General features: G+C 56.5%; 2 protein-coding genes across 8 annotated transcripts; both read left to right on the plus strand.

The window, feature by feature from the left end:
• The first annotated feature begins 940 nt into the window (after positions 1–940).
• Nr1h2 (nuclear receptor subfamily 1 group H member 2) lies at positions 941–6,240 on the plus strand. Of its 5 annotated transcripts, none has more exons than XM_021634016.2 (9): positions 941–1,070; positions 1,931–1,991; positions 2,068–2,181; positions 2,421–2,711; positions 2,854–3,128; positions 3,228–3,407; positions 3,814–3,913; positions 5,261–5,469; positions 5,725–6,240. In XM_021634016.2, exons 2-9 carry the CDS (start codon positions 1,952–1,954, stop codon positions 5,869–5,871), a joined length of 1,356 nt encoding a protein of 451 aa, XP_021489691.1. In that variant the 5' UTR covers positions 941–1,070; positions 1,931–1,951; the 3' UTR covers positions 5,872–6,240. The 5 variants fall into 5 exon arrangements, with proteins under 5 accessions (XP_021489691.1, XP_021489692.1, XP_060235857.1 ...); XM_021634017.2 differs by having other exon boundaries at positions 1,934–1,991; XM_060379874.1 differs by having other exon boundaries at positions 948–1,070; positions 1,934–1,991; positions 2,430–2,711.
• Positions 6,241–6,750: 510 nt separating this feature from the next.
• Pold1 (DNA polymerase delta 1, catalytic subunit) lies at positions 6,751–23,510 on the plus strand. Of its 3 annotated transcripts, none has more exons than XM_021634009.2 (28): positions 6,751–6,877; positions 9,791–9,891; positions 12,789–12,973; positions 13,304–13,417; positions 13,954–14,100; positions 14,169–14,294; positions 14,359–14,527; positions 14,605–14,686; positions 14,765–14,894; positions 15,168–15,334; positions 15,578–15,682; positions 16,736–16,876; positions 17,066–17,176; positions 17,270–17,461; positions 17,550–17,638; positions 17,801–17,917; positions 18,138–18,251; positions 18,509–18,656; positions 20,260–20,355; positions 20,459–20,596; positions 21,113–21,288; positions 21,530–21,682; positions 21,759–21,861; positions 22,243–22,375; positions 22,453–22,566; positions 22,834–22,886; positions 22,959–23,056; positions 23,365–23,510. In XM_021634009.2, the coding sequence occupies exons 3-28, from the start codon at positions 12,790–12,792 to the stop codon at positions 23,468–23,470; spliced, it is 3,306 nt and encodes a 1,101-aa protein (XP_021489684.1). In that variant the 5' UTR covers positions 6,751–6,877; positions 9,791–9,891; position 12,789; the 3' UTR covers positions 23,471–23,510. The 3 variants fall into 3 exon arrangements, with proteins under 3 accessions (XP_021489684.1, XP_021489686.1, XP_021489685.1); XM_021634010.2 differs by lacking the exon at positions 6,751–6,877 and adding an exon at positions 6,915–7,256; XM_021634011.2 differs by lacking the exon at positions 9,791–9,891 and having other exon boundaries at positions 6,831–6,877.
• The last annotated feature ends 526 nt before the right edge of the window (positions 23,511–24,036 follow it).

Here is a 24,036-nt window from a genome sequence, read left to right on the forward strand (position 1 = left end):
GGGTCATTTATTTTGGGGAGGTGCAGTCCTCCTTTCCCGGTCTCAAGAGGGCCTAGGGGAGGAACATGGGTTTTAGTTTTGGGTTCACGGCTGTAATTGAACTTCTTTTAATGACATTTATTTTTGTATTGTGTATGTTTGTGTGAGCACGTGTGGCGAGGTGCACCTGTGGGGGTCGGAAGGCAACTTTGGAAGTCGGTTCTCTCTTTCCATCATGTGAGATCTGGGAATTGAACCCAGGTCCTCAAGTATAGTGGCAAGCACCTTTACCTGCTGAATCATCTTGCCATCCCCAAATTTAACTTATTGAGAACCAATATACAGGACTGAAGTGGATTTGTTATCACTACAACCCGGAGGTGGACGCAGGAGGATCAGAAGTTCAAGGCCACCCTTAGCATGAGAGCCTGTCTCAAATATCAAAACTAAAATAAAATTAAATTTAAAAAGACAATGGTGAAACACTGCTACAAAAGTAGAGAACTTCAAACAATTCAAAAAGGGGAAAACATGCTTTGTTAGTCATGGGTGAAAATATACAAAAGAACTTTCCGGAACTTTTTTTTTTGAGTGGCCCACAGGGGAACCAACAGAAGCAATAAACTTCCGGTAAGTGTGCTACTTCCGGCTCAGGTCGCTCATTCGTTGGCGCCTAGGCAGACCGGAAGTCCATCACCCCTCCCGGCCCGCCCACATCCGGAAGTGACGCGCGGCGGGGTTGCCGGAAGAAGTGGCGAAGTTTCTTTTGCTTTTCGCTCAGCCAGCGCGGTTGCTCCGAGCTACTCCCAGGCTTCTGAAGTTACTTGTGAAGTGCTGTGGAGGCGCGACCGCCGGCGCGGACACAGAGGCAAGTGGGCCGGGCAGCGGAGCGGGTGGGGCTGGGCCGGGTGCGCGGGTCGCCGCCCGTCCCGCTCAGCGCGCGCCTCCTCCTCGCACTCCTCCGCAGCTTCCGCAGCGTTTCCAGGGCAACGGAGTAGGAGACCCCCGCGCCCCACCGCCTCAAGACCGCTGGTGCAGTCATGAGCCCCGCCTCCCCCTGGTGCTCGGAGAGGGGCGGGGCCTGGAACGAGGTGGGCGTGGTTCGCGGGGCGTGGTGTAGCGTAGGGGGAAACCTATGCTTGGTGGGCGGGGGCGGGGCACGGATGGGCGGGACGAATGGTGTAAGGTCTGTGATTGAAAGTCCTTGCTCCTTGGGGCGGGGCCTGGATCATTGTTGGGCGGGGCTTGGAGGCAGGGGTATGGAGGGCGTGGCACAGTGAGAGTCTATGATTGGCTTCTGGAATGGTATAGGCGGGATCTATCGGGGGGGGGGAGAATCATGAGGGGGGGAATGTTGAAATTTGAGTGCATGTCCAAGGGTGGGAAGGGAGGGCTGAGGGACCTGATGGGCAGGGTCTGGGGTCTGTACTGGGGTGGGGCAATGTTAGGAGCCTGTGTTAGGAGGGTTAGAGTTGCGGCCTGACGGGAGGGCTAGGCTCACCGACGATAAGTGCAGTGGGTGCTCACAAAAGAAGAGGAATTTGAGAGTTTTTGGGTTCTCTTAGTGTTAGAGCAATGGGAACTGTCAAGGGAAGTTTTGCTTCCTAGAGAAGGGCAGGGAGCAGTGGGCCGGGTGCAGCAGAAGTGGGTGGGCACTGTTCAAATGGGTGAGATGCTTGTAAGGGACTAGGGCCGGGGTAAGAACGCTGAGGTGTGGTGGCACAGCCCTGTAATGTCAGCCTTTGAGAGGCCTAGGCAGGTGTGCTGAGTATCCCAAGACAGCCCAGGATAGAGAGTTCCAGGGTTGGGGAGGTGGTTCAAGATGTTTAGCCACATAGTTTGGTCAGCCTGAACTGCATGAGATCATGTCTCAAAAGAGTTGTCGAGCGTCAGAAGGAGAGGCACCCTTCTTTGCGCTGTAGCTGTAACTGGCTGGGTCCTCTATGTTCAGCAGGCTGCTTCGTGACACACCATGTCTTCCCCCACAAGATCTGTGGACACTCCAGTGCCTGGTGAGTGACGGGCTTCCCTACCGGGCCCCTTCCACAGTGTTGGAGAAGCTCACTCTTCCCTCTTCCTTCTCCTCAGGGACTGGTTCTCCTCAAGCCAGTACCTCCTCCACTTCTCCCACTATCAAGGAGGAGGGGCAGGAGACTGATGCCCCTCCAGGCTCTGAAGGGTCCAGCTCTGCCTACATAGTGGGTGAGACAGGGACAGCGTGAAGGAAGGGTGGGGAGATGGTGGACCTTGTCTTCTGGTGGGCTTTTCCTCCTGTTTCCCCTTGATGCCTCTGACTCATTCTCGGGAGCCACTGACCTGCAGATCTTTGCCTTGGCGTTGCAGCCCTGTACTCTCACCCTCGCTTTGGGACTTCCCATGGCCTGTCCCCAGGCTGCTGTCTCTCTTTGTCACTCTCTCTCATGGCCTCTGCTCACCCCAAGTCATCTTAGAGCCAGAAGATGAGCCCGAGCGCAAGCGGAAGAAGGGTCCGGCCCCGAAGATGCTGGGCCACGAGCTGTGCCGCGTGTGTGGGGACAAAGCCTCAGGCTTCCACTACAATGTGCTCAGTTGTGAAGGCTGCAAAGGCTTCTTCCGGCGCAGCGTGGTCCATGGTGGGGCCGGGCGCTATGCCTGTCGGGGCAGCGGAACCTGCCAGATGGATGCCTTCATGCGTCGCAAGTGCCAGCTCTGCCGGCTCCGCAAGTGCAAGGAGGCTGGCATGCGGGAGCAGTGTGAGTACAGGGAAAGGAGAGAAGGGGTCAGTCAGTCAGAGAGGGGCCAGCCTGCGGGGAGTGAGGTTGGAGGCTGGGTCATTCTGGAGGGCAGGAATAAGTGAGGGTGGGGCTCGCCGCTGAGAGGCTGGCTCTCGTGCAGGTGTGCTTTCTGAAGAGCAGATTCGGAAGAAAAAGATTCAGAAGCAGCAGCAGCAGCAGCAGCAGCAGCAACAGCAGCCACCCCCAGCTGAGCTAGCATCCAATAGCTCAGCTCGGCCTGCAGCCTCTTCAGGCACTTGTGAAGCGAGTGGCCAGGGCTCCGGGGAAGGAGAGGGCGTCCAGCTGACAGCGGCACAAGAGCTGATGATCCAGCAGTTGGTTGCTGCGCAGCTGCAGTGCAACAAACGGTCTTTCTCCGACCAGCCCAAAGTCACGGTATTGCCCTGCACAGCCCAGTGGGCAGAGCCCACCCGGGCTAGGGAGGTCCCAGAGGCCATTTGAATCCTCTTGTGACCCTGGTTTCCTGTGTGCCAGCCCTGGCCCTTGGGTGCAGACCCTCAGTCCCGAGATGCTCGTCAGCAGCGCTTTGCCCACTTCACGGAACTGGCCATCATCTCAGTCCAGGAGATTGTGGACTTTGCCAAGCAGGTGCCAGGGTTCTTGCAGCTGGGCCGGGAGGACCAGATTGCCCTCCTGAAGGCGTCCACCATCGAGGTAATAATCAGGCTCTCAGACGGAGATCAGAGCTGAATGTAGTCCAAGCTGATCCTAACCCTTGTGGGGTGTGGTCAGCTAGAGTGTCGAAGGGAGCCAGCCAGGGATAAAAGGGGAGAGGGTTGAGATGGAAAAAAAGGAAGACATTGATGAACTGTTAAAGAGGAATGTGTCCTAAAGACTTTTCAAAGAAATGGATATTTGAGCCAAATCAAAGATAATGAGGTAAGCATTGAGTGTCAGCTATATGCGAAGTTCTATCGTAAAGGTCAAAACTCTAGCCTGTACCTTACAGTAGTGAGGGGCAAGTGTCCTTGGATGGGGCAGTGCGTAGCAGAGTTGGAGGAAGGAAGCGTCTGGCCTGGCAGAGGGGTGGCTGAAGGGCCCTGTACCTTGTCACCTCCAGATCATGCTGCTGGAGACAGCCAGACGCTACAACCACGAGACAGAGTGCATCACGTTCCTTAAGGACTTTACCTACAGCAAGGATGACTTCCACCGTGCAGGTGTGTGGAGGGACCTGGCTCAGGTCCTGGTGTCGCTGCCCCATTGGACCTCCAGGTCGAGCCCTGTTTGACAAACAGGCCATGTTTGTCAAGGCAGATTAGTGGGAGGCTTTGCTGGCACTTTGGCACTGGTAGGAGGTCAGGGAGAAGCACGCACTCCTGAGTGGCCCACACTGACGCGTGGGACTCTGTCTTGGGGAGCTCACCTGGCCATCTGCCTGGGAATAAGATGCTCGTCCCAAGCATGGGGCAGGGTGCCACAGCCTGCTGCACCCAGTGTGAACAGAGACCTTGCGCACTCGGCTCTGGGCGTCCTGTAACTTCTCCCTAGGACCCGGTGGACACCTCTCTGTATCGTTAGGCATCTGCTCCTAGTTCTGCCTTCATTCTGTAGGCTCCAGCTCTCCTCTACACAAGAGAGTCCTGGGATTCCTCCAGTGGGAGCTTAGCAGGGCAGGTGTTGGGAGACAGAGTTCTCCTTATGATCCAGCCTGGGCAAAGGTTCTGCAGCCAGACTTGAAGGAACCACACGGAGCCCCAGGCATTCAGTCCCAGGGAGACAGGACTGGAAAGGATGTCAGGCTTCCCTCCCCAGCCCTTGCACTGCCTGGCTCCCGGCTCAGTCACCCCTGCTTGGATTCTTAGGAGGACCGGTGGCTCTCTGCTGTCCCCTCCCGCCATGTGTGTTCTCACAGCAGGCCAGGGTGCAGGGACAGTTCGTCAGCTCCCATACTCCCTGATGGGACCCGACCTCGGTCTTCCCCTTGCTTGGTCCATCCTTTCTCCCAGGCACTGGCTGCCTTGCCCTGAATTTGTACCCATCAGCACAGAGCAGCTCAGGGTCTAGCATTCACTGTCCCTTGCTTGGGACTGGGTGACAACTCCTAGTGTGCCTGGAACCTGCCCAGATGGTTTTACTTTATTCTTAGTGTCTCAGTGTGCAGGCCAGGACACCCTAGAATTTGTTATCCTTTACAGAAAAGGGGCGGGGTGAGTTGTGAATCTGCCACTCTTTTCCAAGGTATGATACACCGTAGTACTGATCCATGAATGAATCCTAGCAGATCTGAGACTCAGTAGTGGGGGCCACGTAAGGGTGCACAGTATGCCCTAGCCTAGTCCCTTTCCCTCTGCTTCCGTGAGGACAGGTCTGGGACCTGAGAGGATGAGGCCTTCCAGGGTGTGTGGGAGGGAAGGGCGTAGGGGCCGTCTTGGTGGCATGGCTCCTACGTAACAGGTGCTCACAGGGTCCGCACTGGTGGGAGACAGGAATGACTGGCACTGGCTGTTCTGAGTACCCTGGGGCCAGGATCAGGGTTTCAGGCTGGTCTGGGGCCACTCTTGCAGGCCTGCAGGTGGAGTTCATCAATCCCATCTTCGAGTTTTCTCGGGCTATGCGTCGGCTGGGCCTGGACGATGCAGAGTACGCCCTGCTCATTGCCATCAACATCTTCTCGGCGGACCGGCCGAATGTGCAAGAGCCCAGCCGCGTGGAGGCCCTGCAGCAGCCCTACGTGGAGGCCCTCCTCTCCTACACCCGCATCAAGCGGCCCCAGGTAGAGAAGCTGCCGCTCCCCAGCAGGGCGGGTTGGTGATGGGCTCAGGTCGTACATACTGGGGCATGCTAAGTCAGGGTCTGCCATTCTTCCTGGATCCTATCTCAGCCATGTTTTGCTGCTAATGAGATCAGCAGAGATATCCCAAGCTCTGGGTTGGGTTCGAGGTCAGCCTGACTATGGGACTAGCTTTCCAGATTTAGCTGGGTGTTGCGGGGCCCTGGATCAGCACCTACCTGCCTCCTCTCCTTGCAGGACCAGCTCCGCTTCCCACGCATGCTCATGAAGCTGGTGAGCCTGCGCACCCTCAGCTCTGTACACTCGGAGCAAGTCTTTGCATTGCGGCTCCAGGACAAGAAGCTGCCGCCTTTGCTGTCCGAGATCTGGGATGTGCACGAGTAGGGGCCGCCACAAGTGCCCCATCCATGGTGGCATCTTCTTGCAGATGGACGCTTCGCCTTTTCTCCTGGGGTGGGAGGACATGGTCACAGCCCAGCGCCGCGGGGCTCAGCCTCAAGCCCAGCGGGAGTTGGCACCAAAAGGCCCCACCCCAGCCACTGAGTCTTCCAGGAGTGGTGAGGGTCACAGGTCCTAGCCTCTGACCTCTCCCAGCTGCCCTCCCACCCAGCTTACACCTCAGCCTACCACGCCATGCACCTTGAGTGGAGAGAGGTTAGGGCTGGTGGTTCCCCACAGTTTGGAGACTACAGGCCCCCTCTTCTGCCCCTTTTATTTAATAAAACGCAAAAATAAAGTTTGGAGTACAAGCCAGCCCTGAGCCCAGCGTGCGAAGTGAAAGGGTGGGTCACCGCTCTATCCTGGTGCCTCTGCTCTTGGTCTAAGTTCAGACCCCTGGGGGTGGAGGTTATGCAGCTGAAGATAGGTGTTTGTATACAGCATCGTTTGGGGCCCTGGAGGCCAGTAGAAAAGGGAGGGTCCCCAGAGGACATTTCCCCAGGGACATGTTTCCGAAGTTGGGGACTGCGCATCTGGTCATGAATGTCTTAAGTCAGGAAGTTATACACGATAGTTATACTCGATATATATAAGTAAGTTACACACGATACTGCGGCGTGCGCAGGATCACGGGAAAGCAGAAACCCTCTTCTAGCGAAGGCAGCAGGGTAGCAATCTCCCTGCGCTCCCACAGGGGGCGCTCAGGAACCGCAGGCCAAGCCCGCCAATTGAGCCGGGTTCCTGAGGGCGTGTCTTCGGGCCGTTAGCGTCATGAGGGGCGGGGCAACGGGCCACACGAGGAGAGACGGGGCCTTTCGCGGGGGTGTGGCCTGGACCCCCGCAGCCGGCCGGAGGCGGGGCCCAGCCGGCGCGCCGCTGCTCTGGGCCTGCGCACTTAGGGGTCAGGGGTGACGGCGGCGTAGCTTGTGGCGGGAAAAGCTGTTTGACGCGGGTAGGTAAGGAGGAAGGGCAGTGCGGCTTTCGGTTGGCCGCTGACCGCTCTTGCGGGCCTGCTCGCGGGATACCCGCATCTGGGGCAGGACAAGGCAGGGCTAGCAGTGCAAGGGCCGGACCCCAGGAGCTGAGGACCCGGGGCGCGTGGGACTGTCCGGGTGTGGGCGCCGCGCCGCGTGCGCGAGCCGGGCCCGGAGGCGCGGGCGCTGCAGGGCGCTGTGCGAGCGCCGTCCGAGAAGCCGAGCGACAGCCTCAGAAAGCCCGATAAGAAGTAGGAAGGGGCCGGCGTGTGGAACACGCCCTTCGTCGCGCTCCCCCGCCCCGCGCACTCGGAAGGCAGAAACAGGTGGTGCTCCGACTCTAGTCTCGGCTGCAGAGTGAGTTCCAGGGTAGCCAAGACCACACAGAGAAACCCTGTAAAACCAAGTTTAAACAAGTAGGAATGGGAGAGAAAGCAGTGCCTCGGAGCCTTCTTTTTTCCTTAGTGCGTGCGCGCGCACGTCATGGTGCACACGTGAGGACGACTGTGGAGTTAGCACTCTCCCCGTGTGGGTTCCCTAGGCTGTTCGGGTGGCCAGCAGGCGCCCTTATCCGCCTCGCCGTCTCGCCGGGCCTTTTGTGATCCTTCATATAACAACAAGACAGTTGATAACTAGCTGGGGCAGCCTGGTGCTTGGGTGGGGACGTGATTTTGAGACAAGTCCGACAGCCCAAGAAAAGTGGTTGCTGGAGGGTCCCAGAGGAGGAACCGGGCCTGAAGCTGGCAGTGTGTGAGATGCCCTGTGAGAAATAAGCGGCTACTGTGTTAGGGTGCCACCGTCACCACCGCGTGGGTGGGAGCCCAACGGAGAGCATCCCATGAGTGGGTGGGGCTCGATTCTGCGTCTGGCAGTGTCCTGAGGGGAAGGGGAAGGTTGTGGCCCCAAGGGCTGGCCAGGATAAAAGGAGCCGGGTGACAGAAGCAGTTTGTGGGAGTGGGTGTGAGACCTTGCCTCAAATGAATAAAAAGGGAACACAGCTGTACAGCCTAGAACCCCCAGTGAGGGGTGGGGTGTGGCTCAGTGATAGAGCCCTGCTAAGTTTTGTCCCCAGACCCTACTGGCTTTTGAAATACAGACTTCATAGCTCAGATAGGCTTTAAATTTGCCCTGGGGTCTACAGCTTGGATTATGGGTGCCACCAGACCTGGTGCGGATTAGCTTATGTCAGGGAGGTATGTTGTAAGTGACTTATGGGCACCAACTTCCCACCCTTGTTTCTTAGGGGCCAGCTCCACAGATTCCCCCGTGTCCTTCTAGGAGGTGTGTCTGTACTTACCTCACCTGGTTAGGGAGGTACACTCCCCTCTGCAGAGCCATGTCCCCTTGTTTGGAGTCTGTGGTCCTCAGGTGTCCAGTGGCTTTGTTTGAATACACGTGTGCCTGTATTTATGGTTGAACTGTTTGGAAGTTGCAGCTGGCCTGGCACCGCAAGCACCCCATCCAGAGCCCACTGAGGGCGGCATCCACCTCATCCACCAGCTCCGCATGGGACAGGCAGTTCCCAGCACGCAGTCCTTAGCTGTAGCTGCCTGCTTCTCTACACCCAGCTCTTACTACCCACCATTTTAAAATCTGATCTTGCAATGCAGCAAGGGGCTCAGTTTGAACTCGTGATCCTCCTAGCTCAGCTTCTCAGGTAGATAGCTATAGGATAATCATTTCCTTCTGTGTCTTTGTCTTTTTAAATATAAAGTAGAAGCATGCCATTCCACACCTTGATTTACCTACTAGAGACAAAGCCTCTTTGATACCTTTCATATCACCATATGGCTTCCTCATTTCTTTGTATAGCTGCATAGTACTCCATTGAGTGGTACTAAGGGACTCTATTGAAACTGTCCCCCTGGGGAGGACATTTAGGTGGTTTCCAGTCCTTAGGGATTTAAACAATGGTACCGGAAATAACCTTGTAAAAACAGGTTCTTATGCCCCAACCTGTTAGGGTCAGCTCTCACGTGTGGAATTGCTTGATGCCTTTAATGCCTGTGTCTTTTGATTGAGGTGCACAGTTGTGTGGGAGGCAGATGTCATTCAGAACATTCCTTGATACATCCTCAAATCCCATCAGTCTCTCCACTCTCTGGAAGCTGGCGGTCTGTGGCTACCACTCAGGACCTGTTTTGCCCAAAACCTTTTTAAGATTGATTGATTTATACCTGTGTGTGTATGTGTGCACACTGTGTGTGCAGTGCCTGGAGCAGCCCTTGCTTTCAAATCCTGTAGAAGTGGAGTTATTGATGGCTGTGAACTGGGTGCTGGGAACTGAACCCAGGACCTCTGCAAGAGCAGCCTGTGCTCTTCATTGCTGAGCCATCTCACCAGCCCCCAAGAATTTTCTTTTAAAATGTATTTTTAGTTGTTTGTGTGTGTGCAGTTCCCCCTGAGGCCAGAAGGGGGTGGCAAAACCCTGGAGCTGCCATTAAAGACGTTGCCCCCCACCTTTCTCCATGGGTTTCTCTGTGTAGCCCTGGTTGTCCTGGATTCACTTTGTAGACCAGGCTGGACTTAAACTCACAGAGATCGACCTGCCTCTACCTCCCAAGTTCTGGGTTAATCCACCACTGCTCAGCTCTGGAACAAGTTTTTTTATTGGGGACTGTTACGACACCCTCTCTCCCCCTCCCATTCCTGCTGACCCTTCTCAACATGTTTCATTTCACTTTCATGCATTTTTCTCTTGCACAGAACAAGCTTTGATTTTTTTTTTTTTTTAAAAAAACAGTTTTGTATTTTTTTTTTTCTGATTGTGTTTGTGTCCTGAACACATTCACAGTAACTTTTCCTCCATAAGGAAAGCATGCTGATCTGTCACATCATAGCCCACTTGAGACTCTTGAAGGCCCTGCTGATGTGTGTTTTGTTTTATTCAGTCTCATACGAACTTTAGGTCTCAACTTGACACATGCTTTGAAGTTGGCCTGGGTGCACACCACAACAATTTTGGCATTTCCCCAACCTTCTTGGAATACAGGTAAGCAGTCCTATTACTAAGGATTAGGCACAGTCTCCTTTCATTACAGGCTGTTTTGTAGGAATGCCTGCAACGGTGCAGCAAGTGCTGGACCTTTTTTTTTTTTTTTTTTTTTTTTAGGCAGGATTTCTCTGTGTAGCTCTAGCTGTCCTAGAACTCGCTCTGTAGACCAGGCTGGCCTCAAACTCTTAGAGCTCTGCCTTCCTCTGCCTCCTGAGCTCGGGGGATTAAGGTGTACACCACCACTGCCCGGCACAGTGAGTTTCGTCAGGGCTGCTTGGAGAGCAAGCAGGAGAAGCAGTTTACAGGAGCGTGGGGGGCTGGCTGCCCTGCTAACACTCACTTTTATAGTCAGACACTAACCCACAAACCAAAGGTATGCTTATTTAATGTATGCTGGGGAACAGTAGAAAAGTGCTGTCTTTGTTTCCCATAGTTGAACTATTGTATTTCTATAAGAGCAGAGACTGCAATGAAAATGTTGAGTCAGTATAGAAGGTGGTGGCGCTGCCGTGGGCAGGGTGGACTGCTTGTGTGTTGACTGGGAAGGCGGCCACTGCCAGGATCACCGAGTTCATCACCTGTTTGATTGTGAGTTGTCTTTAGTGTTAACTTGACAAGTTTTTCACAATCCCTGATTCACCTGGGGTTGTAGCCAGTGGTGTGAGCAGCTTTGCTGTAGGTGAGTGTGTGTTCTGCACTGTTGTGTGAGTAGTAGTGTGACCTTGCCTTTTGCACCACGATGAAACTGAGCATCTTGAAACAAACAGCTAAGCTTTCCTCAGTATACTTAGTATGTTGCGTAGCCACTGCCCTATGTAGTTCAAGAACATTCCATTATCCCAGAAGGAAGCTCCATTCCCACCAAGTGTCCGAAGCCCCTCACTGGAAGCTTCTAGGCAGGAATCTACCACTGAGCCACACCCCCAACCTCCTCACTGGGGCATTTTAGGCAGGTGAGGCATGTCCCAGCCTTTTTATTTTTTTTTTATTTTTTTACTGTGTATATGTGTTTGGTTTGTTTGTTTGCTTGCTTGCTTCTTTTTAAGATGGGTCTGACCATGTAGCCCTTGATTGGCTTTGAACTCACTATGTTGACTTGATTGGTCTTGAACTCATGGAGATTCGCTTGCTTCTGCCTCCCAAGTGCTGGGGTCAACAGTGAGTGCCGCTATACCTGGTCCTTTGGCTTTTTATTTTGAAATGCAGTCTTATTAAGCTCCCCAGGCTGGCCTTGAACTTGTTATCCTCTTTCCTTAGTGTCCTAAGTTACTTGCATGGTGGCTTACACCCTTTAGGGTCCAGCTAAGCCCCCAAAACTAGAACAAGAAAGACCCAGGCTGGTTCTCCCATTGCTCTACAAAGGTCCTGAGCAGCCTGGGACCGAAGCCTCCCGTCTGACTGGGGCCTGGTCACACCTCAAAGACTTCACAGAAAAGTGTGGTACTCTGGATGTGGGGTGATGTTTAAGGAGTGGGCAGGGGTTTATTTGAACCTGGGGAAGCTGACTGCCCTCTCTGTTGGGTATGAGTCTGTTTCATATTCCCTTGTTCTCAGCCTGCCTACTCAAGAACACACATATAAATTGTTTGTGTGTGTGTGTATGTGTGTGTGTGTTTGATCTTTCCTTTATAAGTTTCCAAAGGGCTGAAATCAAAGTAGAATGAAGCAACTTGCTGCAATGCTGCTATTCAGCCTCCTTGCACTGGCACATCCCGGCTCACTCAGGCACTCATGTGGGGTGCTCTCTCCCCCTTCCGCAGACCCACAGTCATGGTCCTTCCCAAATGAGCCTGACACCTGCGAAGACCGTGGCCGCTCACCCCCAGGGCCTCAGTTACCTAACTTTGGATACTCTTACTGCTCACAGCAGCTAACCTCTTCAGGCCGTGTGGCCTAGATCCAGTCCCGTCCAACCTGCAGAGGACAAATAGTTTATCTCTGCAGACTCTATGGGTGGTGCTCAGGGTTTCAGCCTGTGATAGCAGGCAGCTGTGGTTTGGAGCCGCAGTGGAGTATCGCCTACTGCCCTGCTTTGGCCAGCCAGGTCTCACCGCCTTCAAAATAGCCCTGCCAGCCGGGGACACGTCTAGACGTGGTCTCAGGCTACAGTTGAGAAACGCACAGTCCGCTCCCTGCCATGTGTTTCACTGGTTATATATGCCTCTGGATTTGGGGCTGTGGTGGGGGCAGCTGAGCTGGTCCTTGTTCTTTGATCCTTGCTCCTGGGTGATAGTGGTCCCCAGCTGGTGACACTGGGGATGAGTAGCCACACAAGCGACCCCATCACGGGATAGAGCCACTGATGGACTCATGAGCTCAAGTCTGGATGTCACACTTCAGCACTACCCTCCTTGTTTTTTGAGACAGGCTTTCTCTCTGACCTGGAGACTTCATGTTGCCTTCTCAGAGAGCAGAGAGAAACAGCCAAGTTTGATTTGGCTCAGAGCTTCAGTTTGTGTCACTGTGTCACTGGGCTCAGCTGGTTCTGAGCCTATGGCGGGGAGCAAAATTGCTTACTTGGTGACAGAAGCAAGGGGTTGGGGAGGGCTGGGGTCTAGCTAGCCTTTCAAATGCAGGTCCCCAAGACCCGCTTCCCTCGGGTCTCCATCACCTCCTAGTCATGCCACCAGTGGCTGAATACAGGGACTTGGGGGGATGATTGGGTAAAGTACCTGCCTGGCAAGTATGAAGGCCTGAGCTCAATCTGCAGCGTGCATGCAAGAAACCAGGAGTAGTGGCATGTCTGTGATCTCAGCACTGAGGAGGCAGAAGCAGGCAGATCCCTGGGGCTTGCTGGCAGCCAACCCAGGCTACTTGGCAAACTCCAGGTCAGAGAGAGAAGAATGGGGAATGGGGTTCTACTTAGACTCCATCCAGCCCCAACTTGCCTACAGGATGGATTTTAAGCGGCGGCAAGGACCAGGCCCTGGAGTGCCTCCAAAGCGGGCTCGTGGGGGCCTCTGGGATGAGGATGACCCGTCGCAGTTTGAGGAGAACCTGCTGGAGGAGATAGAGGCTGAGAATCAGCTGCAAGAGGCAGAGGAGGAGCTGCAGCTACCCCCAGAGGCCACTGTGGGAGGTAGGCCCCCACCTTTCCACTCACTCCACCTGGATATAGTGATACCAAGAGATGCCTGGCATCTAACAAGTGTTTCCTTTGACCCTGTGCCACTGGGGTCCTTCCTGGCTGGCATCTTATTTTTTAATGGGGTTCTTGTCATTGCCCAGACTTGAGTGATTCTCCTAGCTCATTCTCTAGTGTCTAGGCTGCGGTTTCTGGTTGGGCAGTTTTAGCCCTTGACCCCCACCCAGTCTCTTCCGCCACCGTTCCCAGACTACCACCTCCACCCTGCTGTCCTCTGTTACCTTTGTAGAAGACCCATCCACGGAGCTTTTTGTTTCCATATAGGGCAGTTTTCCACTGCAGACATTGACCCACGCTGGCTGCGGCCCACCCTACGTGTCTTGGACCCCAACGTAGAGCCCCTCATTTTCCAGCAGCTGGAGATTGACCACTATGTGGGTGAGTCGGCAGGGTTGTGCCAGTGCCTGTAGCGCACACAGTCTCTACTGCTGGGCTGAGGCAGGAGGAGGCACAAGGCAGGGGGATGTTCATCTCCTTCCTTCCCAGTGTGGGAGCTGGGCTCCGTAGGTAAAGGCCCTTGACACCAAGTCTGATTTCACTCCTGAGACTTCAGATTGTGAAAGGACAGAACCAACTCTGACCATGCATCTCCTTTACACTCACCAGCAAATAAATGTTATTAGACTATTACACTGGGGGTTAGGGACTACACAGCTCAGTCATAGAGCTCCTGCCTAGAATTCCTAGTGGGGGCTGGGGTGTGGCCTGGGAGCCACTGGTTCTGTCAGCACAAGTCCTGTTTCTATCCCCAGCGCCACAAGGGAGAAGCTGGCTTTTGCTGTAATGCAGGCTCTGCCTCTGTAGGCAGAGACGGGCATCAGGAAGGACTGTGAAGGGCGAGGTCCCGAGGCTTTAGGGATGGGCCTCAGGCAGAAACATCAAGACCTGAGGGTATTCTGTGCCCCCCCCCCCAGGCTCAGCGATGCCCCTGCCAGAAGGGCCCCCAGTATCCTGTAACTCAGTGCCCATACTGAGAGCCTTTGGGGTCACCGACGAGGGCTTCTCCGTTTGCTGCCACATCCACGGCTTTGCACCCTACTTCTATACCCCTGCACCTCCTGGTGAGTGTCCCTGGCCTGCGGGGGGTGCTCCTGGACTTCTTGCTCTTCTGACTGGCCTCCCACACCAGGTTTCGGGGCCGAGCACCTGAGCGACCTGCAGCGAGAGCTGAACACAGCCATCAACCGGGACCAGCGTGGGGGGAAGGAGCTCTCGGGACCAGCAGTACTGGCCATAGAGCTGTGCTCCCGCGAGAGTAAGTGTGGCCCGGGGGCCAGGGGTGGGGAGCACGGGTAGGTGCCAACCTCCTTTCTCCACAGGCATGTTTGGGTACCATGGCCAAGGCCCCTCTCCATTTCTTCGCATCACCCTGGCACTCCCCCGACTTATGGCACCAGCCCGTCGCCTCCTGGAACAGGGTATTCGAGTGCCAGGCCTAGGCACCCCAAGCTTTGCACCCTATGAAGCCAACGTGGACTTTGAGATTCGGTACTGTCCTGTCTCCCCTTTGCTCTACTCCTACCCTACCCCAGTGGCTCTTGCTAGCTGACCCGCCACTCTTCCAGGTTCATGGTGGATGCTGATATTGTGGGCTGCAACTGGTTGGAACTCCCAGCTGGAAAATATGTTCAGAGGACAGAGAAGAAGGTAAGGGGCTCCCCGGGACAGGGGCAGGGAACCCGGACTCACGGCTGACCTTGCTGCCCTCCATGTGCCTCTCCCCAGGCTACGCTGTGTCAGCTGGAGGTGGATGTGCTGTGGTCGGACCTGATCAGTCACGCGCCAGAAGGGCAGTGGCAGCGCATTGCACCCTTGCGTGTGCTTAGCTTTGACATCGAGTGTGCTGGCCGCAAAGGTCTGTCCCCAGAGCCTGGGCTCCTTCCCTCTCTCTGGACAGTGGTGATGTGCTAGGCTCCTGTGGAGGGCTAAGCGGGTGGAAGGAGTGCCAAAGCAGCAGGGCCTGGGGCTGTCCCAGCCATTTGTCTGGAATGGGGTTGGGAGAGGCGTTGAGCAGGTGTGGGGACAGAGAGGGTGGACGGGGACCTCTGGAGCCTCAGCTACCCAGTGGAGCTCCCCACTAGGGTAAAGGAGACATGTGAATGAGGCCCCATGTTCCTCCTCCCTGCAGGCATCTTCCCTGAGCCGGAGCATGACCCTGTGATCCAGATCTGCTCCCTGGGGCTGCGCTGGGGTGAGCCAGAGCCATTCTTGCGCCTGGCACTCACGCTGCAGCCCTGTGCCCCCATCCTGGGTGCCAAAGTCCAGAGCTATGAGCGGGAGGAAGACCTGCTCCAGGTGGCTCCCCCCTCCTCAGGTGGCTCCCCCTCCTCAGGCACCCACTTACCCTACGTCCCCAGCCATGCCAGTGGCCCTTCTGCAGAATGACACTATGTCCTTGGGTTGGGGGCTGTGTTTTGGGCTAAGTATTTTCCTGAGTTCCACAATATTTTCATAAGTGCCGAGCTTCCCTTGAACATTCTGGAAATGAGGTGCCTGAAGCCGTAGATAGCCTGCTTGACCCTCTGCGCTCCTCCGTAGGCCTGGGCCAATTTCATCCTCGCCATGGACCCCGACGTGATCACCGGCTACAACATTCAGAACTTTGACCTCCCGTACCTCATCTCTCGGGCACAGACCCTAAAGGTGAGGGAAGCTGGAACCAATTCCTGGAGCTTTCCCCACTGGAGCCATCCTTGCCCTGTGTACATCTATCCATGGCTGTCACCAGGCACTCAGAGGTGTCCTGGGCTGATTGGCTGCCTTAGAGTTCCCCTAGCTAGAGACAGAAGTTTGTTGATGTGGACAGGAGGCTCGTGAAGAATCCAGCCGTCCACATTGGTCATCGTCATCACCACCATCGTGGCTAGGCCTTACTTTAGAATTCACTGGAAGGTGTGAGGAGGAAATGAGGGCTTTTGCTTTCATGGGTGGCAAAGGCTGGGTGCTGTTGAAAGTGAGCCTTGTTCCTACTAACCAGCTGCAGAGGTGAGCCTCTGGGTGTCCCGGTGTGGATGCTGCTGTCTTGTGGGCCTGGCAGCCTCGCCTGAGCCTGGGGAGCCCGGCTCCAAGTGTAGGCCTCCTGGCCCGCATCTGCTTGGGCCTTTCTTCTGTGCCTCACTGCAGTCTCACTTGGCCCTTCTTCAAGGGCTAGCTCTGTTACAAGTGGGGTCATGGGTGATGCACAGGAGTCAGCATTTGGGGGTTCAGTTCAGCCCCAAATAGGATATACTGTATTAGTTTTCTGCCATCTGCATCGATAGCCAATTTGGTGATAAATAAATAGGCTAGTCAGACCTTATGGTGCCCAGCTGCAGGCAGACAGTAGTCCTCATGTCCTGGGTGCCTTCCCTTGAGCCCCCCTCACCTGCGTCTCCCTCTCTCTGCCAGTCTGCACCTCAGGACCTGAAGGCACCCCTGTTGGCTTTCAGAACCGTCCCACGGGACTTCCCTGTCTCCCTCCCAGGCACCGTCCTGGTCTCTACTGATAGCCGTCATTTCCCCAGACTGTCCAGGACTCTCAACTCTGTCCCTGGTCTCTGTCCCTCATCCCAGCCAAGCAGTCTCTGCCCTGAGCTGCTCTTCTCCAGTCCTGGGGGTGCCATGGCTGGTCCCTGGTCTGTGGTCATGTGGCCAGGTTCAGAGTGGGGCTAACTAGTTGTGTACCACAGCAAGGGTCTGTCCACTGTTCCTTTCCAGGTGGACCGCTTCCCTTTCCTGGGCCGTGTGACTGGTCTCCGCTCCAACATCCGTGACTCCTCCTTCCAATCGAGGCAGGTCGGCCGGCGGGACAGTAAGGTGGTCAGCATGGTGGGTCGTGTTCAGATGGACATGCTGCAGGTAGGAATGAAACCCACCCACCCCCTAACACTCTGCCTCAAGCCCAAAGCTCCACCCACCTGAGGCTCCACCTTGCCCCACCCACCTAAGTACCACAACCTCCATGCTCCTTCCCACAACTCTTGAAGCTGCACCCTGTACCCACAAGGCCCTTCCCTCCACCTCTGAGGCCCACCTCAACCTGCCCAGGTGCTACTTCGGGAATACAAGCTCCGTTCCTACACGCTCAATGCTGTGAGCTTCCACTTCCTGGGTGAGCAGAAGGAGGATGTGCAGCATAGCATCATCACCGACCTGCAGGTGCTGCCCCTCCTCCAAGCCCTCCCAGTCCCTCCTCCCCCTGGCAGAGCCCCTGACTAAGCTCTGACCCTGACCCCACTTGCCCCTCACCAGAACGGGAATGAACAGACGCGCCGCCGCCTGGCCGTGTACTGCCTGAAGGATGCCTTCTTGCCACTTCGGCTGCTCGAGCGCCTTATGGTGCTGGTGAACAACGTGGAGATGGCTCGTGTCACGGGTGTTCCTCTTGGGTACCTGCTCACCCGAGGCCAGCAGGTCAAGGTCGTGTCTCAGCTGCTGCGCCAGGTGGGTGTCTGAGGCTGATTGGCCTCATGCACCGTACACACACACACAGCCAGCCTGGTGCCTGGATACTCACCCACCCTCTCTCCAGGCCATGCGCCAGGGGCTGCTGATGCCTGTGGTGAAGACCGAGGGAGGTGAGGACTACACGGGAGCCACTGTCATTGAGCCCCTCAAAGGGTGAGGACCCTGCTGGACACGGTGAGGGACACATTATCCCACCGTCCAGGAGGAGGGCAAGGCCAGCCTGAGCTACTTGAGACACTGTATGTAAAATGTTAAGAAGTAAGGGCCCGAGGGTAGGGGCTGGGTGGGGTTGACTGGCCCCAAATCCTCCCTTAGGTACTATGACGTCCCTATTGCCACCCTGGACTTCTCCTCTCTGTACCCATCCATCATGATGGCCCATAATCTGTGCTACACCACGCTGCTACGGCCTGGGGCTGCCCAGAAGTTGGGGTATGCTGCCTTCATTCAGGATGCCCCTCCCCAACTACCCTGAGCCCCCATGTCACGGCTTGATAGGTCAGGTCCAGGGAAAGGGAGGCATGGGAAACTTGAGGCAGGCTGTGGATGGTGCCTGATGGAGAGGCTGACCTGGGGCGGGCGCTGCGGAGGCAGGCTCCTGGGGAGCTAGGCAGTTCAGAAGCCCAGCCTCCCGTACCTCCTCCTTCCCCAGCCTTAAACCAGATGATTTCATCAAGACACCTACCGGGGATGAGTTTGTGAAGTCGTCTGTGCGGAAGGGCCTCCTGCCCCAGATCCTGGAGAATCTGCTGAGTGCCCGGAAGAGGTGGGCTCTGCAGCCTCTGCCCTGGCCTAGTGCTCAGGTCCCCCATGGTGACAGAGCCCTGGTTTTCTGTAGCTGTGTCTGCATTAAGCGAGGCATCACCCTGTTGCCTGCTGGACCTGCATCTGAGCAGTGCACAGCATGCACAGCACACCCAACTATAGTTGGCACCCCTTTTCAGTCCTGACCGGCGCCTGTGCCTGTGTGTGTTCCTGAGGCCCATAGTCCCCTTGAGCAGCCTTCATCCTTCCCCTACCTAGGGCCAAGGCTGAGCTGGCTCAGGAGACAGACCCCCTGCGGCGACAGGTCCTGGATGGACGGCAGCTGGCACTGAAAGTGAGTGCCAACTCTGTGTATGGCTTTACCGGTGCCCAGGTGGGCAAGCTGCCATGTTTGGAGATCTCCCAGGTGAGCCCTTGGGACCATGGTGGGCAGTGGGTTCCTGCTGGCCTGCATCAGGAGGTCAGTGAGGTCAGAGGGTGTGCCAGTAAGGCAAGAGCCACAGATGTCAGGCCACGCTCTGCACCAGTGTGCAGGGTCCTCAGAGATGATAGCACCTGTCCTTGGTAGTCCTTGCTCACAGCCTAGTGGGATAGGAACTCTGGTCTCGGGAATGTTTATAGTACCAGTGGCTCCCGATGGCTCAGATGGGGTAGGTGCTCAGGGCACCCCTACCACGGCAGCTGTCCCCCTGTTTACCTCTTCCACATCCCTGCAAAGGGAGTGTGTGTGTGTGGTTGCACGGACAGGCTGGGTTTGGGGGGGTCAGTCGATGTTGGCCCCTTCAGCAAGCACCAGGGTCGTCTGTCTCAAATGTGAGGTCCTTGCTGCAGAGCTTGGCTAGGACCAGCTGGAACGAGTAGGGAAGCGCTGCTCCCATCTCCCTCGCCAACACGGCAGCCCTGGGTTCAGACAGAAACGTTGAGAGAGCGTGAGGCCTGAGGCACCACATGGGCTGTGGCTGACCCTGTTGTGAGGGGCTGAGGTGCCCAGGCCATCAGACCTGGCCTTTAGCTCTCAGCCGTGAGGGGCAACACATCAGGAGCATCTAGCTCGGGAATGTGCAGAGCAGAATGGCAGTGTTTTCACGAGATGGCTTACAGGGCACGGAGGCCGAGTGGCCGACAGAACACTACCGTTTGCTCCAGCTTCAGCTCCCACAGTCTCAGGGTCAGACCAAGCATGTGTGGCCCAGGGTCCCTGCTAACTCACCTGTGAGCATACATCTCTGGTGCCGCTTGGGGTTCAGGGAAGCGGAGTACCTGGATAGATGCCCAGGTACTCAGCGGGCGTCTGCCAGGAGCTGAGCCCCAGCCAGACCTGCCTCTGCTCTGGTCACCTGTGATTCTTATTCCTAGCATCCCACAGAAATGGGGTGGGGGTTGGGACCTTAGGCCAGAGGGCCACTGATAAGCCTGTCTCTCATGCCTCTTTTGGTGGGATGATAGGTTACTGAGTCATTCCAGAATAAAATAAAAAAGGAGCACAGAGCAGGTAGACAAAAGACAAGTCGGGCGAGGATTCCTCCCGTGACCACATGAAAACCCAGGCAGAGAGCATTCTCCCTTTCACGTCCTGGTACCCAGTCGGCCTCATCCTCATTTTACAAATGAGACAGATCAGGGTGTGGTGATGTGGGCTCCTCAATAGGCTATGAGGCTTAAGCAAGAGGCCTGTCTAGGCTTCAGGGAGTTCAAAGCTGGGTAGCTTAGACCCTATCTTGAAATAAAAAAGCTGAGGATATAGCTCAATGGTAGAAACGCTGCTTAAAATCCCCCAGTGAGGGGCTGGGTTTAAAGCCTCTACTCACTATGCATGAGACCCCGGCTGCATTCCCAGTCCAGGAGGGAACGGCTCCTTGTTCCCTGAGAACATGCACTTTGCAGCAGCAGCCACCTGTCTCATAGACTTAGGATGTGCGGTCCATGGTGTTTGGAGGTGGCAGAGCTGTGTCCTTCCGAGCTGGATGCAGCTTTGGGATTCTCACTTTCCCTGGTTCTGCTCCTAACAGAGTGTCACTGGGTTCGGGCGGCAGATGATTGAGAAAACCAAGCAGCTAGTGGAGTCCAAGTACACCCTGGAAAATGGCTATGATGCCAACGCCAAGGTCAGGGCCTGACCACACCTCCCTGCCCTCCTGGGTCCTCGGGCTTCCTACCATGGCAGGTCCTGGCTTGAGAAGAGACATTCCTCTTATATGTACCTGGCAGGTGGTCTACGGTGACACTGACTCTGTGATGTGCCGATTTGGCGTCTCCTCTGTGGCTGAGGCAATGTCTCTGGGGAGGGAGGCTGCAAACTGGGTATCCAGTCACTTCCCATCACCCATCCGGCTGGAGTTTGAGAAGGTGCGTGTGTGCCTGCAGAGGCTGACAGTGGCCTGCTCCCCACTCCTGAGAGTTTCTTAGGGCACAGAAGCTCAGTGTTCTGGGTTCTGAGGCTGAGGCCTTTGCTGCACAGACCAGTGGTGGTACATTTTGGATCTGTGTGTTTGTGTGTGTGTGTGTGTATGTATGTGTGTGTCTCCAGATACTGGGCCCGGTCTGCAGTCCTCACCCTGCCACTCAAACATGCACTCCTGGCTGCTCTCCAGGGCCATCTCAGCCCAGGACTCACTTACCCGTCTCCTCCCATGGCTGCAAGACTTCACTGAGTCGCCTGTCTGGATGATTTAGGGGTCAGCTCGAGGCCTATGGCATTACATCAAGTGGAGTTTCTGGGGCCTGGGGCGGGGGGGAGGTGTCTTCTTAGCATTCATTTCACCAAGGTCAAAGGTCCTTCCTGGCCTGGCCTGTTTCTGGTGGGTGTCAGGCAGGACTGGGGGTAAAGGAACATGCCCAGGGTCACCACCAGGTCCCTTCCAGGTTTACTTTCCATACCTGCTTATCAGCAAGAAGCGCTACGCTGGCCTGCTCTTCTCCTCCCGCCCTGATGCCCATGACAGAATGGACTGCAAGGGCCTGGAGGCTGTGCGCAGGGACAACTGTCCCCTGGTGGCCAACCTTGTTACATCCTCTCTGCGCCGAATCCTCGTGGACCGGTGTGTGTGTGTCCCACCTAGACCCAGAAGGCGGCCCCCCTCAGACCCTGGGCCTGGCACCCTACCTTGGGGGCACAGATGGCTTGGCATGGTGGGGCAGCGGTAAATCAGGCTGGCAGCTGTGATTGATTGCCTCTGGCCTTCCCTGCCTCTCCACTTAACCCCAGCCTCTGTATCAGCCCATAGTACCCGATGTCTAGATTCTATCCTCAGTAGTGCCTAGTGACACCCTCCCTCTCAGGGATCCTGATGGTGCAGTGGCCCATGCCAAGGATGTCATCTCGGACCTGCTGTGCAACCGCATAGACATCTCCCAGCTGGTCATCACCAAGGAGCTGACCCGTGCGGCCGCAGACTACGCGGGCAAGCAGGCTCACGTGGAGCTGGCTGAGAGGTGGGCTGCCACATAGCCTCCTGCAGCTGGGGCCACTCAGCTGTCCGCAAACCTCACCTAACTCTCCTATCCGCAGGATGAGGAAGCGCGACCCCGGCAGTGCGCCCAGCTTGGGTGACCGAGTCCCCTATGTGATCATTGGTGCTGCCAAGGGTGTGGCTGCCTACATGAAGTCTGAGGTCAGGCCCACCTGGGCTGTGCCCCTCCCAGAATCTCACTTCTGCTTTCTTCTGGGCGGTTATGCCCCTGGGCCTGACTTAGTGTAGGGCCTGCAGAGTTGGCTGCTGTGCCATCTCTGCCCCTCCCCACCCTGGATGCCAGCTCTATTTGCTTTTGTCATCTCAAGCCACCCAGTTCTCAGCCTTGTGACTTCTGACCCCTGCATCTCTTCCATGGCCCTTCCTTCTCCCATGGGGAAATTGACTCTTAGCGATCTGAGGCCCCCACCCAGACCAGGGTTGCAGCTCCTTTATCACAGCCAGCAGGTGGTGTCCAGAGCTCCCACCATGCCCCTGGCCCATGCCCCTCTGCAGCCATTGGTGACCCTGGTCTGCCCGCAGGACCCCCTGTTTGTGCTGGAGCACAGCCTGCCCATCGACACTCAGTACTACCTGGAGCAGCAGCTGGCCAAGCCACTGCTACGCATCTTTGAGCCCATTCTGGGTGAGGGCCGTGCAGAGTCTGTGCTGCTGCGTAAGTGGAACTCCAGGAGGGAGTGGGCGGGGAAGGGGCAGAGGCAGGGGCAATGCCATTCAGCTTCCCTCCTGCAGGCGGTGACCACACGCGATGTAAAACGGTGCTCACCAGCAAGGTGGGAGGCCTCCTGGCCTTCACCAAGCGCCGCAGCTGCTGCATTGGCTGCCGCTCCGTGATCAACCATCAAGGTGAGACCCGAGTTACAGCCCTTATACCCACTGGTGGGGCTCTGCCATAGGGGCGCCATTCAGCCTGCACTCTAGCAGAGGGTCCATGCCTGCCCCGGGGTTCCCCAGGGGAGTTTTCCCCACACACTTGGGCCCTTGTTCTCCAGCCTCTGGGGACTTTCAGAAGCCGGGATGGGCAGCGGGTGGAGAACTGCAGAGATGCGGGGATGGAGGATAGGGCCTGGCTTGGTCCCAGCCCCTCTGTGCTGACACCCACCCCACCCACAGGAGCCGTGTGTGAGTTCTGTCAGGCACGGGAGTCAGAGCTCTATCAGAAGGAGGTGAGTAAGGCAGAGGTGAAAGGTGGAGCAAGCCTGATCTCCACAGCCCTGCTTAGTCCACCGTGTCCTCAGGTGTCACACTTGAACGCCCTGGAGGAACGCTTCTCCCGCCTATGGACCCAGTGCCAGCGCTGCCAGGGCAGCTTGCATGAGGACGTCATCTGTACCAGGTGCACCCTCCCCCACCTGCTACCAGACTCCTGACCCAGCCACGGGCCCTCACTGCAGAGTGGGCAGGGTCTGCCTGGGCTTGGCACCCACACAGCCTCCCCCAGGGTGGGGCCGGGCTTTCCCCAGGGAACAGGCGGGCGGGGCGGGTTCCCACGCCAGGTGACAGCTGATATACAGCTGGCTACCTCTCAGGGCACTGCTGTTATCGGCTTCTCTGTGCCCGCTAAGCAAACAGCCCCCTCCCCCGGGTGGGCAGCAGGTAGGGGCCAAAGTCCTGGGAACAGCCCCTGACCCCCACCCTCAACAGCCGCGACTGTCCCATCTTCTACATGCGAAAGAAGGTGCGGAAGGACCTGGAGGATCAGGAGCGGCTGCTGCAGCGCTTCGGGCCTCCGGGCCCTGAGGCCTGGTGACCCGACAAGGGATGGGGAATAAAGTTCAGACTTTTTGCTACTGGTGGTGTGTTGTGGTCTCTGGGACCGGGTTGGGTTTCATGACGGGTGCTGTATAAACTCCTGGGGCCCCAGCGCCTCCGCCTGTGTCCACACAGGGCTGGTATCTCATAGTTTCCTTTCTGAAACCCCGAGTGGGACCCTGCTGTATGCTTTGCCCCTCTCCAGGGGCCTGATGGTCACCCAGCTAGCATCAGGTGCTGTCCTGTTTCCTCCAGGCCTGGGGCAGCCCCTAACACAGGCTTTCACACCAGGGCAGCAAAAGGACACTCCCTGTGATGTCACAGTCATGGTGGTGCTTCCACGGTGGGGGCCTGGTGGTCGGTGTGCCTGGGCTTCCCCTCAGCTCTTACACGGTTACCTGTCAGTTTCCACAGATGTCCCTGGGCCTCACTGCCCCATGCCATCCTGCCTTGGTCACCATGGGCTTCCTCTCGTGGCTTCTGTTCCCAGTGCCTGCAGCCCCTCATCTCCCTGCCCTTTCTAGCAACTCTGCATCTCCACGGTGGGGATCCCCAAATCCAGAT

This window comes from Meriones unguiculatus, chromosome 1, assembly GCF_030254825.1.
Source record: "Meriones unguiculatus strain TT.TT164.6M chromosome 1, Bangor_MerUng_6.1, whole genome shotgun sequence".
Classification (NCBI taxonomy): Eukaryota; Metazoa; Chordata; class Mammalia; order Rodentia; family Muridae; genus Meriones; species Meriones unguiculatus.